Source organism: Lonchura striata, chromosome 30, assembly GCF_050655825.1.
Source record: "Lonchura striata isolate lonStrDom1 chromosome 30, ASM5065582v1, whole genome shotgun sequence".
Classification (NCBI taxonomy): domain Eukaryota; kingdom Metazoa; phylum Chordata; class Aves; order Passeriformes; family Estrildidae; genus Lonchura; species Lonchura striata.
Genome location: NC_140732.1, coordinates 7,318,159 through 7,337,778, shown reverse-complemented (window position 1 = coordinate 7,337,778; position 19,620 = coordinate 7,318,159). Strand labels below are relative to the sequence as shown.

The window sequence follows — 19,620 nt, the reverse complement described above, 5'->3', positions numbered from 1 at the left end:
TCCCTGTGTGTCTCCTAGCTGGGGTGGCCGTGTCCCCACATGTCCCCAGGTGTCCCCAGGTACCCCTCACTGTCCTCGCGTGTCCCCTGGCCGGGGTGGCCGTGTCCCCACGTGTCCTCACATGTCCCCTCGCTGTCCCCGCGTGTCCCATGGCTGGGGTGGCTGTGTCCCCACATGTCCCCACGTGTCCCCACATGTCCCCAGGTGTCCCCACATGTCCCCAGGTGTCCCCACATGTCCCCAGGTGTCCCCGCGTGTCTCCTAGCTGGGGTGGCCGTGTCCCCACATGTCCCCATGTGTCCCCAGGTGTCCCCACGTGTCCCCAGGTGTCCCTGCGTGTCTCCTAGCTGGGGTGGCCGTGTCCCCACATGTCCCCACATGTCCCCACATGTCCCCAGGTGTCCCCACATGTCCCCAGGTGTCCCTGCGTGTCTCCTAGCTGGGGTGGCCGTGTCCCCACATGTCCCCATGTGTCCCCTGGCCAGGGTGGCCATGTCCCCACATGTCCCCAGGTGTCCCCACATGTCCCCAGGTATCCCCAGGTGTCCCCACATGTCCCCAAGCTGTCCCCAGGTGTCCCTTGGCCGAGATGGCCGTGTCCCCACATGTCCCCAGGTGTCCCCACATGTCCCCAGGTATCCCCAGGTGTCCCCACATGTCCCCAAGCTGTCCCCAGGTGTCCCTTGGCCGAGATGGCCGTGTCCCCACATGTCCCCAGGTGTCCCCGCGTGTCCCATGGCTGGGGTGGCTGTGTCCCCACGTGTCCCCACATGTCCCCAGGTGTCCCCACGTGTCCCCACATGTCCCCAGGTGTCCCCACATGTCCCCAGGTGTCCCCACGTGTCCCCAGGTGCCCCTCACTGTCCCCGCGTGTCCCCTGGCCAGGGTGGCTGTGTCCCCACATGTCCCCACATGTCCCCAGGTGTCCCCACGTGTCCCCAGGTGTCCCTGCGTGTCTCCTAGCTGGGGTGGCCGTGTCCCCACATGTCCCCAGGTGTCCCCACATGTCCCCAGGTGTCCCCACGTGTCCCCAGGTGCCCCTCACTGTCCCCGCGTGTCCCCTGGCCAGGGTGGCCGTGTCCCCAGGTGTCCCCACATGTCCCCACGTGTCCCCACATGTCCCCAGGTGTCCCTGTGTGTCTCCTAGCTGGGGTGGCCATGTCCCCACATGTCCCCAGGTGTCCCCACATGTCCCCAGGTGTCCCCAGGTGTCCCTGCATGTCTCCTAGCTGGGGTGGCCATGTCCCCACATGTCCCCACGTGTCCCCACATGTCCCCAGGTGTCCCCAGGTGTCCCCAGGTGTCCCTGCGTGTCTCCTAGCTGGGGTGGCCGTGTCCCCACATGTCCCCACATGTCCCCAGGTGTCCCCAGGTGTCCCTGCGTGTCTCCTAGCTGGGGTGGCCATGTCCCCACATGTCCCCAGGTGTCCCCACATGTCCCCAGGTGTCCCCACGTGTCCCCAGGTGTCCCTGCGTGTCTCCTAGCTGGGGTGGCCATGTCCCCACATGTCCCCAGGTGTCCCCAGGTGTCCCCACGTGTCCCCACATGTCCCCAGGTGTCCCCAGGTGTCCCCAGGTGTCCCCACATGTCCCCACATGTCCCCAGGTGTCCCCAGGTGTCCCCGCGTGTCCCCGCGGGCGCGGCCCTACCGGGGTCCAGCCAGGCGCGCGGCCGCCGGGGCCGGACGCTGTAGGCGGCCGTGGCCACGAAGTCGCCGCCGTCGGCCACCAAGAGACTCCGGGGGGACAGGAGCCGGTCCAGGGCCAGCAGCAGCGCCAGCGGGTTCAGGTGACGCGGCGGGGACACGGCGGCCATGGCCCTGTGGGGACAGGGACAGGGACAGGTGACATGGTGGCCATGGCCCTGTGGGGACAGGGACAGTGACACGGGGACAGGGACAGGGCCAGCAGCAGCGCCAGCGGGTTCAGGTGACGCGGCGGGGACACGGCGGCCATGGCCCTGCGGGGACACAGATAGGGACAGGTGACACGGGGACAGGGACAGGGACAGGGCCAGCAGGTTCAGGTGACATGGCGGGGACACGGCAGCCATGGCCCTGCGGGGACAGGTGACACAGGGACAGGGGAGAGGGACAGGTGACATGGTGGCCATGGCCCTGCGGGGACAGGGACAGTGACACGGGGACAGGGACAGGGCCAGCAGCAGCGCCAGCGGGTTCAGGTGACGCGGCGGGGACACGGCGGCCATGGCCCTGCGGGGACACAGATAGGGACAGGTGACACGGGGACAGGGACAGGGACAGGGCCAGCAGGTTCAGGTGACATGGCGGGGATACGGCGGCCATGGCCCTGCGGGGACAGGGACAGGGACAGGGGAGAGGGACAGGTGACATGGTGGCCATGGCCCTGTGGGGACAGGGACACAGGTGACAGGGACAGGGATGGGACAGGGACAAGGGCAGGGACAGGGATGGGACAAGGACACAGAGGGGACACAGCGGCCATGGCCCTGTGGGGACAGGGACAGGGACAGGTGACATGGTGGCCATGGCCCTGCAGGGACAGGGACACAGGTGACAGGAATGGGACAGGGATGGGACAGGGACAGGGACAGAGGGGACAAGGACAGGGACAGGGATGGGACAGGGACACAGAGGGGACACGGCGGCCGTGGCCCTGCGGGGACAGGGACAGGTGACACAGGGACAGGGACAGAGGGGACAAGGACAGGGACAGGGATGGGACAGGGACACAGAGGGGACACGGCGGCCGTGGCCCTGCGGGGACAGGGACAGGTGACACAGGGACAGGGACAGAGGGGACAAGGACAGGGGGGCTGACCAACCCCAAAAACCGGGGAAGGACCCTAAAAATGCCACATGGGGGGGTCTGAGGCCAGAAATGCCCTCTGTCCTCGGACCAGTTCTGCAGATCCTTGTCCCTGTCCCCACCCTGTCCCTGTCCCCACCCTGTCCCCTCTGTCCCCGTTCCAGTGTCCCCTGTGTCCCTGTCCCATGTCCCCTGTCCCAGTGTCCCCTCGGCGTCCCCTCGATGTCCCGGTGTCTCGTTGGTGTCCCCATGTCCCCTGTGGGGTCCCCTTGGTATCCCACGTCCCCTCGGTGTCCCCTGTCCCTGTCCCGGTGTCACCTGTCCCCCTGTCCCCATGTCCCCATCCCTGTCCCCATGTTCCCATGTCCCCATGTCCCCATCCCTGTCCCGGTGTCCCCATGCTGTCCCCGTGTCCCTGTCCTGGTCCCTCACCGGATGTGCCGTTCCCTGTTCCCATGTCCCCATGTCCATGTCCATGTCCCCATGTCCCGGTGTCCCCTCGGTGTCCCGGTGTCCCCTCGGTGTCCTGGTCCCTCACCAGATGTGCCGTTCCCTGTCCCCATGTCCCCATGTCCATGTCCCCATGTCCCCCCAGTGTCCCCAGGCTGTCCCCATGTCCCCCCAGTGTCCCCAGGCTGTCCCCATGTCCCCAGGCTGTCCCGGTGTCCTGGTGTCCCCCCGGTGTCCCGGTGTCCGGGTCCCTCACCGGATGTGCCGCTCCCTGTCCCCATGTCCCCATGTCCATGTCCCCATGTCCCCAAGCTGTCTCGGTGTCCCCCCGGTGTCCCAGTGTCCCCTCAGTGTCCCGGTGTCCTCCCGGTGTCCCCTCGGTGTCCCGGTGTCCCTTTCCCTCACTGGATGTGCTGCTCCCTGTCCCCATGTCCCCCCGTGTCCCAGTGTCCCCTCAGTGTCCTGGTGTCCCCCGGTGTCCCGGTGTCCCCAAGCTGTCCCAGTGTCCCCCCGTGTCCCAGTGTCCCCCTGTGTCCCGGTGTCCCCCCGGTGTCCCCAGGCTGTCCCCATGTCCCCTCGGTGTCCCCCCGGTGTCCCGGTGTCCCCCCGGTGTCCCGGTGTCCTGGTCCCTCACCGGATGTGCCGCTCCCTGTCCCCATGTCCCCATGTCCCCAGGCTGTCCCCAGTGTCCCCCCGGTGTCCCGGTGTCCCCCCGTGTCCCGGTGTCCCCCCGGTGTCCCGGTGTCCCGGTCCCTCACTGGATGTGCCGCTCCCTGTCCCCATGTCCCCATGTCCCCAGGCTGTCCCCAGGCTGTCCCGGTGTCCCCCGGTGTCCCGGTGTCCCCCGGTGTCCCGGTGTCCCTGTCCCTCACCGGATGTGCTGCTCCCTGTCCCCATGTCCCCAGTGTCCCCAGGCTGTCCCCAGTGTCCCCTTGGTGTCCTCCCGGTGTCCCTCGGTGTCCCGGTGTCCTCCCGGTGTCCCCCGGTGTCCCGGTGTCGCGGTCCCTCACCGGATGTGCCGCTCCCTGTCCCCATGTCCCCAGTGTCCCCAGGCTGTCCCCATGTCCCCTCGGTGTCCCGGTGTCCCCCGGTGTCCCGGTGTCGCGGTCCCTCACCGGATGTGCCGCTCCCGCTCCTCCTCGGCCTCCCGCAGCCGCTGCAGCCACTCCCGGGGGCTCGGGAGGCCCGGGAGGCTCCGGGCCAGCGCCACCAGCAGCGCCGCGGGGTCACCTGCGGACCCCAAATGTCACCGGGACCCCAAAGTGTCACCGGGGTGTCCCCAGAGTGTCACCGGGGTGTCCCCAAGTGTCACCAGGACCACAAAATGTCACCTGCGGACCCCAAAGTGTCACCGGGGTGTCCCCAAATGTCACCGGGACCCCCAAGTGTCACCGGGGTGTCCCCAAGTGTCACCGGGGTGTCCCCAAGTGTCACCGGGACCCCAAAGTGACACCGGGGTGTCCCCAAATGTCACCGGGACCCCCAAGTGACACCGGGGTGTCCCCAAAGTGTCACCGGGGTGTCCCCAAATGTCACCAGGACCCCCAAGTGTCACCGGGGTGTCCCCAAGTGTCACCGGGACCCCCAAGTGACACCGGGACCCCAAAGTGTCACCGGGGTGTCCCCAAGTGTCACCGGGACCCCCAAGTGACACCGGGACCCCAAAGTGTCACCGGGGTGTCCCCAAGTGTCACCGGGACCCCCAAGTGACACCGGGACCCCAAAGTGTCACTGGGGTGTCCCCAAATGTCACCAGGACCCCCAAGTGTCACCGGGGTGTCCCCAAATGTCACCGGGGTGTCCCCAAGTGTCACCAGGACCCCCAAGTGTCACTGGGGTGTCCCTAAGTGTCACCAGGGTGTCCCCAAATGTCACCGGGGTGTCCCCAAATGTCACCGGGGTGTCCCCAAGTGTCACCAGGACCCCCAAGTGTCACTGGGGTGTCCCTAAGTGTCACCAGGGTGTCCCCAAATGTCACCGGGGTGTCCCCAAATGTCACCGGGGTGTCCCCAAGTGTCACCAGGACCCCCAAGTGTCACCGGGGTGTCCCCAAAGTGTCACCGGGGTGTCCCCAAATGTCACCGGGGTGTCCCCAAGTGTCACCGGGGTGTCCCCAGAGTGTCACTGGGACCCCCAAGTGTCACCGGGGTGTCCCCAAATGTCACCGGGGTGTCCCCAAGTGTCACCGGGGTGTCCCCAAATGTCACCGGGGTGTCCCCAAGTGTCACCAGGACCCCCAAGTGTCACCGGGGTGTCCCCAAAGTGTCACCGGGGTGTCCCCAGAGCGTCACTGGGACCCCCAAGTGTCACCGGGGTGTCCCCAAATGTCACCGGGACCCCAAAGTGACACCGGGATGTCCCCAAATGTCACCGGGGTGTCCCCAAGTGTCACCGGGACCCCCAAGTGTCACCAGGGTGTCCCCAAATGTCACCGGAACCACAAAATGTCACCTGCGGACCCAAAAATGTCATCGGGGTGTCCCGAAAATGTCATCGGGGTGTCCCCAAACTGTCCCCAAACTGCCTCATTCCCACCCCAAACCGGTTCATTCTGCCCCAAACCGGTTCATTTCCACCCCACACCGGCTCATTCCCACCCGAAACCGGTTCATCCCGCCCCAAACCGGTTCATCCCGCCCCAAACCGGTTCATTCCCACCCCAAACCGGTTCATTCCGACCCCAAACCGGTTCATTCCACCCCAAAACGGTTAATTCTGACCCCAAACCGGTTCATTCCCACCCCAAACCGGTTCATCCTGCCCCAAACCGGTTCATTCCACCCCAAAACGGTTAATTCTGACCCCAAACCGGTTCATTCCCACCCCAAACCGGTTCATTCCACCCCAAACCGGTTAATTCTGACCCCAAACCGGTTAATTCTGACTCCAAACTGGTTCATTCCCACCCCAAACCGGTTCATCCTGCCCCAAACTGGTTCATTCCACCCCAAACCGGTTAATTCTGACCCCAAACCGGTTCAATCCGGCCCTGGTGGCGCTCACCGTGCACGGCCAGCCGCGGGGTCCAGAAGACGTCGGGGTCCCGGTTTGACGCCAAACCGGCTCATTTCCACCCCAAACCGGTTCATTCCACCCCAAACCGGCTCATTCCACCCCAAACCGGTTCATCCCGCCCCAAACCGGTTCATCCCGCCCCAAACCGGTTCATCCCGCCCCAAACCTGTTCATCCCACCCCAAACCGGCTCATTTCCACCCCGAACCGGTTAATTCTGACCCCAAACCGGTTCATCCTGCCACAAACCGGTTCATTCCACCCCAAACCGGTTAATTCTGACCCCAAACCGGTTAATTCTGACCCCAAACCGGTTAATTCTGACCCCAAACCGGTTCATTCCCACCCCAAACCGGTTAATTCTGACCCCAAACTGGTTCATCCTGCCCCAAACTGGTTCATTCCACCCCAAACCGGTTAATTCTGACTCCAAACTGGTTCATTCCCACCCCAAACCAGTTCATCCTGCCCCAAACCGGTTCATCCTGCCCCAAACCAGTTAATTCTGACCCCAAACCGGTTCCCTCCGGCCCCGGCGGCGCTCACCGTGCACGGCCAGCCGCGGGGTCCAGAAGACGTCGGCGTTGAGGCGCAGCTGCGCCCGGTTCCGGTTGACGGCGACGACGGCGGCGCCGCGGCCGAAGAGGCGCCCGTAGGACAGCCGGAAATCACAGACGGTGCCTGGGGACACCGGGACACCGGGAGCGGTCAGCGGGGACACCGAGGGGACACCGAGGGGACACCGGGACATTGGGACACCGAGGGGACACTGAGGGGACACCGAGGGGACACCGGGACACCGGGACATTGGGACACCGAGGGGACACCGGGACACCGGGACACCGGGAGTGGTCAGCGGGGACTCCGAGGGGACACCGAGGGGACACCGAGGGGACACTGGGACATTTCAGTGGGGACACCGAGGGGACACCGGGACACTGGGAATGGTCAGCGGGGACACCAAGGGGACACCGAGGGGACACCGGGACACCGGGACACCGGGACATTGGGACACCGGGAACGGTCACCGAGGACACCAGGGGGACACCGAGGGGACACTGGGATATTGGGACACTGGGACACCGAGGGGACACTGGGACACCGGGACACCGGGACATTGGGACACTGAGGGGACACCGAGGGGACACCGGGACACCAGGAATGGTCACTGGGGACACCAGGGGGACACCAAGGGGACACCGGGACACCGAGGGGACACCGGGAACAGTCACTGGGGACACTGGGAACGGTCACCAGGGACACTGAGGGGACACCGGGACACTGAGGGGACACCAGGACACCAAGGGGACACTGGGACACCAGGAGTGGTCACTGGGGACACCGGGACACCGGGACACCGGGACATTGGGACACCGGGACATTGGGACATTGGGACATTGGGACATTGGGACATTGGGACACCGGGACACCGGGACACCGGGACATTGGGACAGTGGGACATTGGGACATTGGGACATGGGGACATCGGGACATCGGGACACCGGGACACCAGGACATTGGGACACCGGGACATTGGGACACCGGGACACCGGGACACCGGGACATTGGGACATTGGGACACCGGGACACCGGGACATCAGGACACCGTGTCACCGTGTCACCGTGTCACCGCCCGCGGTACCTGCCAGCAGCACCAGGTCGGCGTCGCGCAGCGCCTGCCGCCGGTTGTGCCGCAGCAGCAGGGGACACTCGGGGGGCAGCAGCCCCCGCGCCGCCCCCCCCAGGTAGCAGGGGACCCCCAGGGACTGCAGGGCCGAGCTGGGGACAGAGCGGGGGCGCTGGCACCCTTGGGAGCCCGAAATGGCACCCGTGGGAGCCTGAAATGGCACCCTTGGGAGCCCAAAATGGCACCCTAGGGACCCTGAAATGGCACCCTTGGGAGCATGAAATGGCACCCTAGGGACTCTAAACTAGCACCCTAGGGACCCTGAAATGGCACCCTTGGGAGCCCGAAATGGCACCCTTGGGACCCTGAAATGGCACCCTTGGGACCCCGAAATGGCACCCTTGGGAGCCCGAAATGGCACCCTTGGGACCCTGAAATGGCACCCTTGGGACCCCGAAATGGCATCCCTGGGACCCTGAAATGGCACCCTTGGGAGCCCGAAATGGCACCCTAGGGAGCCTGAAATGGCACCCTTGGGAGCCCGAAATGGCACCCTTGGGACCCTAAACTAGCACCCTTGGGAGCCCGAAATGGCACCCTAGGGACCCCGAAATGGCACCCTTGGGACCCTGAAATGGCATCCTAGGGACCCTAAACTAGCACCCTAGGGACCCTGAAATGGCACCCTTGGGACCCTGAAATGGCACCCTAGGGAGCCTGAAATGGCACCCTTGGGACCCTGAAATGGCATCCTAGGGACCCTAAACTAGCACCCTAGGGACCCTGAAATGGCACCCTAGGGACCCTGAAATGGCACCCTTGGGACCCTGAAATGGCACCCTAGGGACCCCGAAATGGCACCCTTGGGAGCCCGAAATGGCATCCTAGGGACCCTAAACTAGCACCCTTGGGACCCTGAAATGGCACCCGTGGGACCCTGAAATGGCACCCTAGGGAGCCCGAAATGGCACCCTAGGGACCCTGAAATGGCACCCTAGGGAGCCGGAAATGGCACCCTAGGGACCCTGAAATGGCACCCTAGGGACCCCGAAATGGCACCCTTGGGAGCCCGAAATGGCATCCTAGGGACCCTAAACTAGCACCCTAGGGACCCTGAAATGGCACCCCAGGGACCCTGAAATGGCATCCTAGGGACCCTGAAATGGCACCCTAGGACTCTAAACTAGCACCCTTGGGAGCCCGAAATGGCACCCCAGGGACCCCGAAATGGCACCCTTGGGACCCTGAAATGGCACCCTAGGGACTCTAAACTAGCACCCTTGGGAGCCCGAAATGGCACCCTAGGGACCCTGAAATGGCATCCTAGGGACCCTAAACTAGCACCCTTGGGAGCCCGAAATGGCACCCTAGGGACCCTGAAATGGCACCCTTGGGAGCCCGAAATGGCACCCTAGGGACCCTGAAATGGCACCTTAGGGAGCCCGAAATGGCACCCTTGGGAGCCCGAAATGGCACCCTAGGGACCCCGAAATGGCACCCTTGGGAGCCCGAAATGGCACCCTAGGGACCCTGAAATGGCACCTTAGGGAGCCCGAAATGGCACCCTTGGGAGCCCGAAATGGCACCCTAGGGACCCCGAAATGGCACCCTTGGGAGCCCGAAATGGCACCCTTGGGACCCTGAAATGGCACCCTAGGGACCCCGAAATGGCACCCCTGGGACCCTGAAATGGCACCCTAGGGACCCTGAAATGGCATCCTAGGGACCCTGAAATGGCACCCTAGGGACCCTAAACTAGCACCCGAGGGACCCTGAAATGGCACCCTTGGGACCCTGAAATGGCACCCCAGGGACCCTGAAATGGCATCCTAGGGACCCTGAAATGGCACCCTAGGACTCTAAACTAGCACCCTTGGGAGCCCGAAATGGCACCCTAGGGACCCTGAAATGGCACCCCTGGGACCCTGAAATGGCACCCTAGGGACCCTGAAATGGCACCCCTGGGACCCTGAAATGGCACCCTAGGGACCCTGAAATGGCATCCTAGGGACCCTGAAATGGCACCCTAGGGACCCTAAACTAGCACCCTTGGGAGCCCGAAATGGCACCCTAGGGACCCTGAAACGGCACCCTTGGGAGCCTGAAATGGCACCCCAGGGACCCCGAAATGGCACCCCTGGGACCCTGAAATGGCACCCTTGGGAGCCCGAAATGGCACCCTTGGGTCCCTGAAATGGCACCCTTGGGACCCCAAACTGGCACCCTAGGGAGCCTGAAATGGCACCCTAGGGAGCCTGAAATGGCACCCCAGGGACCCCGAAATGGCACCCCAGGGACCCCGAAATGGCACCCTTGGGACACAAAAGTGGCACCCTTGGGACCCCAAACTGGGTCAGTTTGACCCCAGAACAGCTCAATTGGGGCCCAGTTCCCTCCCAGTTTGTCCCAGTCCCTCCCAGTCCCCCCAGTCCCTCCCAGTCCATCCCAGTCCCTCCCAGTCCCTCCCAGTCCCTCCCAGTCCAATCCCAGTCCCTCCCAGTCCCCCCAGTCCCTCCCAGTCCAATCCCAGTCCCTCCCAGTCCCTCCCAGTTCCCTCCCAGTCCCTCCCAGTCCCTCCCAGTTCCCCCCCAGTCCCTCCCAGTTCCCTCCCAGTCCCCCCCAGTCCCTCCCAGTCCCTCCCAGTTCCCTCCCAGTCCCTCCCAGTTACCTCCCAGTTCCCTCCCAGTTCCCTCCCAGTCCCTCCCAGTCCCCCCCAGTTCCCCCCCAGTCCATCCCAGTCCCTCCCAGTTCCCCCCAGTTCCCTCCCAGACCATCCCAGTCCCTCCCAGTCCCTCCCAGTCCCTCCCAGTTCCCTCCCAGTTCCCTCCCAGTCCCTCCCAGTCCTCCCCAGTCCCTCCCAGTCCCTCCCAGTCCCTCCCAGTGCTCCCAGTTTGCCGGCGGGTCCCACCTCAGCTCCTCGGCGGGTGTTGGGGGCAGCAGGGCCTGGCTGCCCACCAGCAGCAGCGGGCGGCGGGCGCGGCTCAGCAGCTCCGAGCAGAGCTGCACCTGGGGCCCAAAAACCCCGGAATTCACCCCAAAAACCCCGGAATTCACCCCAAAAACCCCGGGAGGCACCCCAGAACTGAGAGTGACCCAAACCCGCCGGAATTCACCCCAAAAATCCTGGAATTCACCCCAAAACAGCTCCGAGCAGAGCTGCACCTGGGGCCCAAAAACCCCGGAATTCACCCCAAAATGAGAGAGACCCAAACCCGCCAGAATTCACCCCAAAAATCCCAGGAGTCACCCCAAAAACCCCAGAATTCACCCCAAAAACCCCGGAATTCACCCCAAAAATCCCGGAATTCACCCCAAAAACCCCGGGAGGCACCCCAAAAACCCCGGGAGGCACCCCAAAAACCCCGGAATTCACCCCAAAAACCCCGGGAGGCACCCCAAAAACCCCGGAATTCACGCCAAAAATCCCGGGAGGCACCCCAAAAACCCCGGAATTCACCCCAAAATGAGAGAGACCCAAACCCGCCAGAATTCACCCCAAAAACCCCGGAATTCACCCCAAAAACCCCGGGAGGCACCCCAAAAACCCCGGAATTCACCCCAAAATGAGAGAGACCCAAACCCGCCAGAATTCACCCCAAAAACCCTGGAATTCACCCCAAAAACCCCGGAATTCACCCCAAAAATCCCGGGAGGCACCCCAGAACTGAGAGTGACCCAAACCCGCCGGAATTCACCCCAAAAATCCTGGAATTCACCCCAAAACAGCTCCGAGCAGAGCTGCACCTGGGGCCCAAAAACCCCGGAATTCACCCCAAAATGAGAGAGACCCAAACCCGCCAGAATTCACCCCAAAAATCCCGGGAGGCACCCCAAAAACCCCGGAATTCACCCCAAAAACCCCGGAATTCACCCCAAAAACCCCGGAATTCACCCCAAAAATCCCAGGAGTCACCCCAAAAACCCCAGAATTCACCCCAAAAATCCCGGAATTCACCCCAAAAATCCCGGAATTCACCCCAAAAACCCCGGGAGGCACCCCAAAAATCCCGGAATTCACCCCAAAAACCCCGGGAGGCACCCCAAAAACCCCGGAATTCACCCCAAAAACCCTGGAATTCACCCCAAAAACCCCGGAATTCACCCCAAAAATCCCGGAATTCACCCCAAAATGAGAGAGACCCAAACCCGCCAGAATTCACCCCAAAAACCCTGGAATTCACCCCAAAAACCCCGGAATTCACCCCAAAAATCCCGGAATTCACCCCAAAATGAGAGAGACCCAAACCCGCCAGAATTCACCCCAAAAACCCCGGAATTCACCCCAAAAATCCCGGGAGGCACCCCAAAAACCCCAGAATTCACCCCAAAAATCCCGGAATTCACCCCAAAAACCCCGGGAGGCACCCCAAAAACCCCGGAATTCACCCCAAAAACCCCGGAATTCACCCCAAAAATCCCGGAATTCACCCCAAAATGAGAGAGACCCAAAAACCCCGGAATTCACCCCAAAAATCCCAGGAGTCACCCCAAAAACCCCAGAATTCACCCCAAAAATCCCGGAATTCACCCCAAAAACCCCGGGAGGCACCCCAAAAACCCCGGAATTCACCCCAAAAATCCCGGGAGGCACCCCAGAACTGAGAGTGACCCAAACCCGCCGGAATTCACCCCAAAAATCCCGGGAGGCACCCCAAAAACCCCAGGAGGCACCCCAAAAATCCCGGAATTCACCCCAAAAACCCCGGGAGGCACCCCAGAACTGAGAGTGACCCAAACCCGCCGGAATTCACCCCAAAAACCCCGGAATTCACCCCAAAAACCCCGGAATTCACCCCAAAATGAGAGAGACCCAAACCCGCCAGAATTCACCCCAAAAACCCCGGAATTCACCCCAAAAACCCCAGAATTCACCCCAAAAACCCCGGGAGGCACCCCAAAATGACAGTGACCCAAAAACCCCGGAATTCACCCCAAAAATCCCGGGAGGCACCCCAGAAATCCCGGGAGGCACCCCAAAACTGAGAGTGACCCAAAACCTCCAGAATTCATCCCAAAAATCCCAGAATTCACCCCAAAATTCCCAGAATTCACCCCAAAACTGCTCCGAGCACAGCTGCACCTGGAGAGACCCAAAAACGGCAGAATTCACCCCAAAAATCCCAGAATTCACCCCAAAAATCCCGGAATTCACCCCAAAACAGTCGGAATTCACCCCAAAATCAGGAGTGACCCAAAACCGCCGGAATTCACCCCAAAACCGGGACTTGCCTCCAATTTGGGATTTTGGTGTCTCGCCTTTTTTGGGGTTTTTTACCCCAAATTTTGGAGTTTTTGGGATTTTGGTGTCTCGCCTGTTTTGGGGTTTTTTACCCCAAATTTTGGAGTTTTTGGGATTTTGGTGTCTCGCCTTTTTTGGGGTTTTTTACCCCAAATTTTGGGGTTTTTGGGATTTTGGTGTCTCGCCTTTTTTGGGGTTTTTTACCCCAAATTTTGGGGTTTTTGGGATTTTGGTGTCTCGCCTGTTTTGGGGTTTTTTACCCCAAATTTTGGGGTTTTTGGGATTTTGGTGTCTCGCCTGTTTTGGGGTCAGTTTTGGGGTTTTTTGGGGTATTTTGGGGGTTTTTGGGGTGTTTTGGGGTATTTTGGGGTGTTTTGGGGTATTTTGGGGTGTTTTCGGGGTGTTTTTGGGGTGTTTTGGGGTATTTTAGGGTGTTTTCGGGGTGTTTTGGGGTATTTTTGGTGTTTTGGGGGTGTTTTGGGGTGTTTTGGGGGTATTTTGAGGTGTTTTGAGGTATTTTTGGGTTTTTTTGGGTGTTTTTGGGCTCTCACCACTCTCTGGGTTTGTTAGGATCAGTTTTGGGGTATTTTGGGTTTTTTTGGGGTGTTTTGGGGTGTTTTGGGGGTTTTTTGGGTGTTTTGGGGTATTTTGGGGTGTTTTCGGGGTGTTTTTGGGGTGGTTTGGGGTATTTTCGGGTGTTTTCGCGGTGTTTTGGATGTTTTTGCGTGTTTTTGGGCTGTTTTGGGGTGGTTTTGGCTCTCACCTCTCTCGGGGTTTGTTGGGATCAGTTTTGGGGTCTTTTGGGGTATTTTGGGGTGTTTTTGGGGTTTTTCAGGGTGGTTTTGGGGTATTTTGGGGTGTTTAGGGCTGTTTTGGGGTGTTTTTGGGCTGTTTTGGGGTGTTTTGGCTCTCACCTCTCTCAGGGTTTGTTTGGATCAGTTTTGGGGTTTTTCGGGGTGTTTTTGGGGTGTTTTCGGTGTATTTTGGGGTATTTTGGGGTGTTTTGGTGGTGTTTTGGGCTGTTTCGAGCTGTTTCGGGCTGTTTTGGGGTGTTTTTGGCTCTCACCTCTCTCGGGGTTTGTTGGGATCAGTTTTGGGGTCTTTCGGGGTGTTTTTGGGGTTTTTCGGGGTATTTTGGGGTGTTTTGGGGGTGTTTTGGGCTGTTTCGGGCTGTTTCGGGCTGTTTTTGGCTCTCACCTCTCTCGGGGTTCTTTGGGATCAGTTTTGGCGTTTTTCGGGGTGTTTTTGCGGTGTTTTGGGGTGTTTTGGGGTGTTTTGGGGGTATTTTGGGGTGTTTTTGGGGTGTTTTTTGGGTGTTTTGGGGTGTTTTGGGCTGTTTCGGGCTTTTTTATGGCTCTCACCTCTCTCGGGGTTCTTTGGGATCAGTTTTGGGGTCTTTCGGGGTGTTTTTGGGGTATTTTGGGGTGTTTTTGTGTGTTTTGGGGGTATTTTGGGGGTGTTTTGAGGGTGTTTTGGGCTGTTTCGGGCTGGTTTTGGCTCTCACCTCTCTCGGGGTTTGTTGGGATCAGTTTTGGGTGTTTTTGGGGTATTTTGGGGCGTTTTTGTGTGTTTTTGGGGTATTTTGGGGTATTTTGGGGGTATTTTGGGCTGTTTTGGGGTGTTTTGGGGTGTTTCGGGCTGTTTTGGGCTGTTTGGGGCTGTTTCGGGCTGTTTTTGGCTCTCACCTCTCTCGGGCTGGCGCGGGGCACGCTGACGGGCAGCGGGCTCAGCTCCCGCGGCTCCCAGGCGCCGGCGAAGACATCGGCCAGGTACTGCCGCAGGTACCTGCGGGGAATTCGCAATTTTGGGGCAATTTTGGGCGGTTTTGGGCAATTTTGGGTTTCGGTGGGGTTTTTAAAGGGTTCGGGGGATTTTTTGGGGGGGTTTTATGGGGTTTTGGGAGCGTTTTTATGGGGTTTTAATGGTTTTTTTTAAGGGGTTTTGATGGGGCTTTGATGGGGTTTTGGGGCGGTTTTGGGTGGTTATTTTTGGGGTGTTTTTGGTGTAATTTTGGGTAGTTTTGGGGTTGTTTTGGGGTGTTTTTGGGGTATTTTCGGGGTATTTTGGGGGTTTTTCTGGGGGACTTTTGGGGTTATTTTGGTGGTTATTGTGGGGTATTTTTGGTGTCATTTTTGGGTATTTTGGGCTGGTTTTTGGGGTGTGTTTGGGGTGTTTTGGGGATTTTCTGGGGTATTTTTGGGTGTATTTTGTGGTGGTTTTGGAATATTTTGGGGGTTATTTTTGGGTTGGTTTTTGGGTTGGTTTTTGGGGTGTTTTGGGGGTATTTTTAGTGTTATTTTGGGGTGTTTTGGGGGTATTTTGGGGCTGTTTTTTGGGTTGTTTTCAGGGTGTTTTGGGGGTATTTTTGGGCTGTTTTTGGGGTGTTTTCAGGGTGTTTTGGGGCTGTTTTTTGGGGTGTTTTTAGGGTGTTTTCGGGGTATTTTTGGGGTAGCTTTGGGGTTTTTCTAGGGTACTTTTGGGGTTATTTTGGGGTATTTTTGGGCTGGTTTTTGGGGTATTTTGGGCTGTTTTTGGGCTGTTTTTGGGGGTGTTTTTGGGCTGTTTTTGGGGGTGTTTTTGGGCTGTTTTTGGGGTGTTTTTGGGGTGTTTTTGGGGTGTTTCTCACCACTGGACGAGCTTCCCCCGCAGCCCCCGCGGGCTCTGGGAGGCGCCGAGCTCCTTCTGCACCACGTGGAAGGGGTAGAGGACATCGATGGGCAGCTCCACGAACACGGGGCCTGGGGGACCCCAAAAACCCCCAAAATCCGCGGGGGTCACCCCAAAATCCCCTCACGGGGTTGGAGACCCCAAAAATATAAAAAAAACCGCAAAAAAAACCCCAAAAAAACCACCCCAAAACCCCAAAAAACCCCACAAAACCCCCCCAAAAAAATCCCCAAAAATCCCCAAAAATCCCCAAATCCACCGGGGTCACCCCAAAATCCCCTCACGGGGCTGGAGACCCCAAAAATAAAAAAAAAAACCCAAAAAAACCCAAAAAAACCACCCCAAAACCCAAAATAACCCCACAAAACCCCCCCAAAAAAATCCCCAAAAAATCCCCAAAAAACCCCAAATCCACCGGGGTCACCCCAAAATCCCCTCACGGGGTTGGAGACCCCAAAAATCCCAAAAAACCCGCAAAAAATCCCAAAAAAATCCCCAAATCCACCGGGGTCACCCCAAAATCCCCTCACGGGGTTGGAGACCCCAAAAATCCCAAAAACCCCGCAAAAAAAAAACCCCAAATAAAAACCCCCCAAACCCAAAATAACCCCACAAAACCCCCCCAAAAAAACCCCAAAAATCCCCAAAAATCCCCAAAAAACCCCAAAATCCCCTCACGGGGTTGGAGACCCCAAAAATCCCACAGCAGGACCCCAAAAATCCCAAAAATCCCCAAAAATCCCAAAAAACCCCAAAACCCCCCAAAAACCTCTGGGATTTCCCCCACCCCAAATTCCCATTTTTGGGAATTTTGGCATTTCTCCCACCCCAAATCCCGGGTTTTGGGAATTTTTGGGAATTTTGGAATTCCCCCCTCCCCAAACCCCATTTTTGGGAATTTCCGGGGATTTGGGGGATTTTTCATGCATTTTGAGGAATTTATGGGAATTTTCAGGAATTTTCGGGGAATTTTCGGGAATTTTTTCGATTTTTGGGGAATTATCAGGAATTTGGGAAATTTTGGGAATTTTCGGGAATTTCTGGGAATTTTCTGGAATTTCAGGGAATTTCGGGAATTTTCACAAATTTTGGGGAATTTTGGGGAATTTCGGAACTTTCCAGCAATTTTCGGGAATTTTCATGGATTTTCGGGAATTTTTTGGGAATTTTTGGGAATTTCCAGGAATTTTTTTGGGAATTTTTGGGAATTCCGGGAATTTTCTGGTTTTTTTTCTGGAATTTTCATGAATTTTGGGGAACTTCCGGGAATTTGGGGGAACTTTCAGAATTTTTGGGGAATTTTCAGGGAATTTTGGGGACTTTTTGGGGAAATTTGGGAATTCTTAAAAATTTTGGGCAATTTTTGGGAATTTTTGGGAATTTCTGGGAATTTCCAAGAATTTTCTGGTATTTTTGGTAATTTTCGGAAAATTTCTGGAATTTTTGGGACTTTTGGGGAATTTTCCGGACTTTTCGGGCATTTTCAGGAATTTTTTTGAATTTTGGTAATTTTTGGGAATTTTCTGGAATTTTTGGGACTTCTTGGAAATTTTTGTGAATTTCGGGAATTCCGGGGGATTTTTGGGAATTTCTGGTATTTTTCAGGAATTATTGAGAATTCTGGGATTCCCCCCTCCCCAAACCCCAATATTTGGAAATTTCCGGGACTTTACGGGAACTTCTGGGAATTTTTTTGGAATTTCCAGGAATTTTGGGGAATTATTGGAAATTTTCAGGAATTTTGGGGAATTCCCGGGAATTTTTGGGAATTTTGGAATTTTCTGTGAATTTTCAGGAATTTATAGGAATTTATAGGAATTTTTGGGAATTTTTTTGACTTCCTGCGAATTTTTGGGAATTTTTTTTTTTTTTTAAATTCCTGGAATTTCCGGGATTTTTTTTTTGGGGGGGGAGGATTTTTTGGGGATTTGGGGAACTTTTGGGAATTTCCAGGATTTTTTTGGGGGGAATTTCCATTTCCGGGATTTTTTCGGGGAATTTGGGGGAGTTTTTCGGGTGTTTTCAGGAATCTTTGGGAGTTTCGGGGGAATTGCCGGGATTTTTGGTGGATATTTGTGAATTTCCTGGGGGTTTTTCGGGAATTCTTTTGGGAATTTTGGGAATTGCGGGCAGGGGCCCCGCTGACCGGGCGTGCCGCCGGCGGCCGTGGCCAGGGCGCGGCGCAGGACGGGGACGAGGCGGCGCACGGAGCCCACGGAGACGCAGGACTTGCACAGCGGCCGCAGCAGCGGCACCTGCGGCACCGCCTGCAGCGCCCCGCGGCCCTGGAATGAGGGAAAGATCCGGGAATTATCCGGGAATTATCCGGGAATTTGGGAATGGGAACGGGAATTGGGGAATGGGAATGGGAATTGGGGAATGGGAAAGGGGATTGGGGAATTCGGGAGCAGCGGCACCTGCGGCACCGCCTGCAGCGCCCCGCGGCCCTGGAATGATCCGGGAATTCCGGAATTAGTCGGGAATTTGGGAATGGGAATTGGGGAATGGGAAAGGGAATTGGGGAATTGGGGAACAGCGGCACCTGCGGCACCGCCTGCAGCGCCCCGCGGCCCTGGGATGAGGGAAAGATCCGGGAATTATCCGGGAATTTGGGAATGGGAATGGGAATTGGGAATGGCAAAGGGAATTGGGGAACAGCGGCAGCTGCAGCTCCGCCTGCAGGGCCCCGCGGGCCTGGGATGAGGGAAAGATCCGGGAATTATCCGGGAATTTGGGAATGGGAATGGGAATTGGGGAATGGGAAAGGGAATTGGGGAATGGGGAATGGGGAATGGCAAAGGGAATTGGGGAATGGGAATTGGGGAATGGGAATGGGGAATGGCAAAGGGAATTGGGGAATGGGAATTGGGGAATGGGGAATTGGGAATGGGGAATTGGGGAATGGGGAACTGGGGAATGGGGAATGGGAATGGCAAAGGGAATTGGGAATGGGGAATTGGGGAATTGGGGAATGGGGAATTGGGGAATGGGGAATTGGGGAATGGGGAATTGGGGAATGGGGAATTGGGAATGGGGAATTGGGGAATGGGGAATTGGGGAATGGGGAATGGGAATGGCAAAGGGAATTGGGAATGGGGAATTGGGGAATTGGGGAATGGGGAATTGGGGAATGGGGAATTGGGAATGGGGAATTGGGGAATGGGGAATTGGGGAATTGGGGAATGGGGAATTGGGAATGGGGAATTGGGGAATGGGGAATTGGGGAATTGGGGAATGGGGAATGGGGAATTGGGAATGGGGAATTGGGGAATGGGGAACTGGGGAATGGGGAATTGGGAATGGGGAATTGGGGAATGGGGAATTGGGGAATTGGGGAATGGGGAATGGGGAATTGGGAATGGGGAATTGGGGAATGGGGAATTGGGAATGGGGAATTGGGAATGGGGAACTGGGGAATGGGGAATTGGGAATGGGGAATTGGGGAATTGGGGAATGGGGAATTGGGGAATGGGGAATTGGGGAATGGGGAATTGGGGAATTGGGGAATGGGGAATTGGGGAATGGGGAATTGGGGAATTGGGGAATGGGGAATTGGGGAATGGGGAATTGGGGAATGGGGAATTGGGGAATTGGGGAATGGGGAATGGGGAATTGGGAATGGGGAATTGGGGAATGGGGAATGGGGAATGGGGAATGGGGAATTGGGAATGGGGAATTGGGAATGGGGAATTGGGGAATGGGAATTGGGGAATTGGGAATGGGGAATTGGGGAATGGGAATTGGGGATTCGGGAGCAGCGGCACCTGCGGCACCGCCTGCAGAGCCCCGCGGCCCTGGAATGATCCGGGAATCCCGGAATTAGTCGGGAATTT

General features: G+C 58.2%; 1 protein-coding gene across 15 annotated transcripts in view; it reads right to left on the bottom strand.

Annotated features, from left to right (window-relative positions):
* The window catches only part of HACL2 (2-hydroxyacyl-CoA lyase 2), a 35,544-nt gene that overhangs the window by 7,161 nt on the left and 8,763 nt on the right, over positions 1-19,620 (bottom strand). For 6 of the 15 annotated variants that reach the window (XM_085563207.1, XM_085563208.1, XM_085563209.1 and 3 more), the window contains 8 exons: positions 17,934-18,072; positions 15,747-15,858; positions 14,806-14,905; positions 10,790-10,887; positions 7,897-8,033; positions 6,801-6,935; positions 4,356-4,470; positions 1,651-1,820 (listed from right to left, as the gene is read on the bottom strand). In XM_085563207.1, the coding sequence (XP_085419333.1) occupies positions 1,651-1,820; positions 4,356-4,470; positions 6,801-6,935; positions 7,897-8,033; positions 10,790-10,887; positions 14,806-14,905; positions 15,747-15,858; positions 17,934-18,072 (1,006 nt within the window). The other 9 variants (XM_085563204.1, XM_085563205.1, XM_085563213.1 and 6 more) reach the window with 8 other exon arrangements.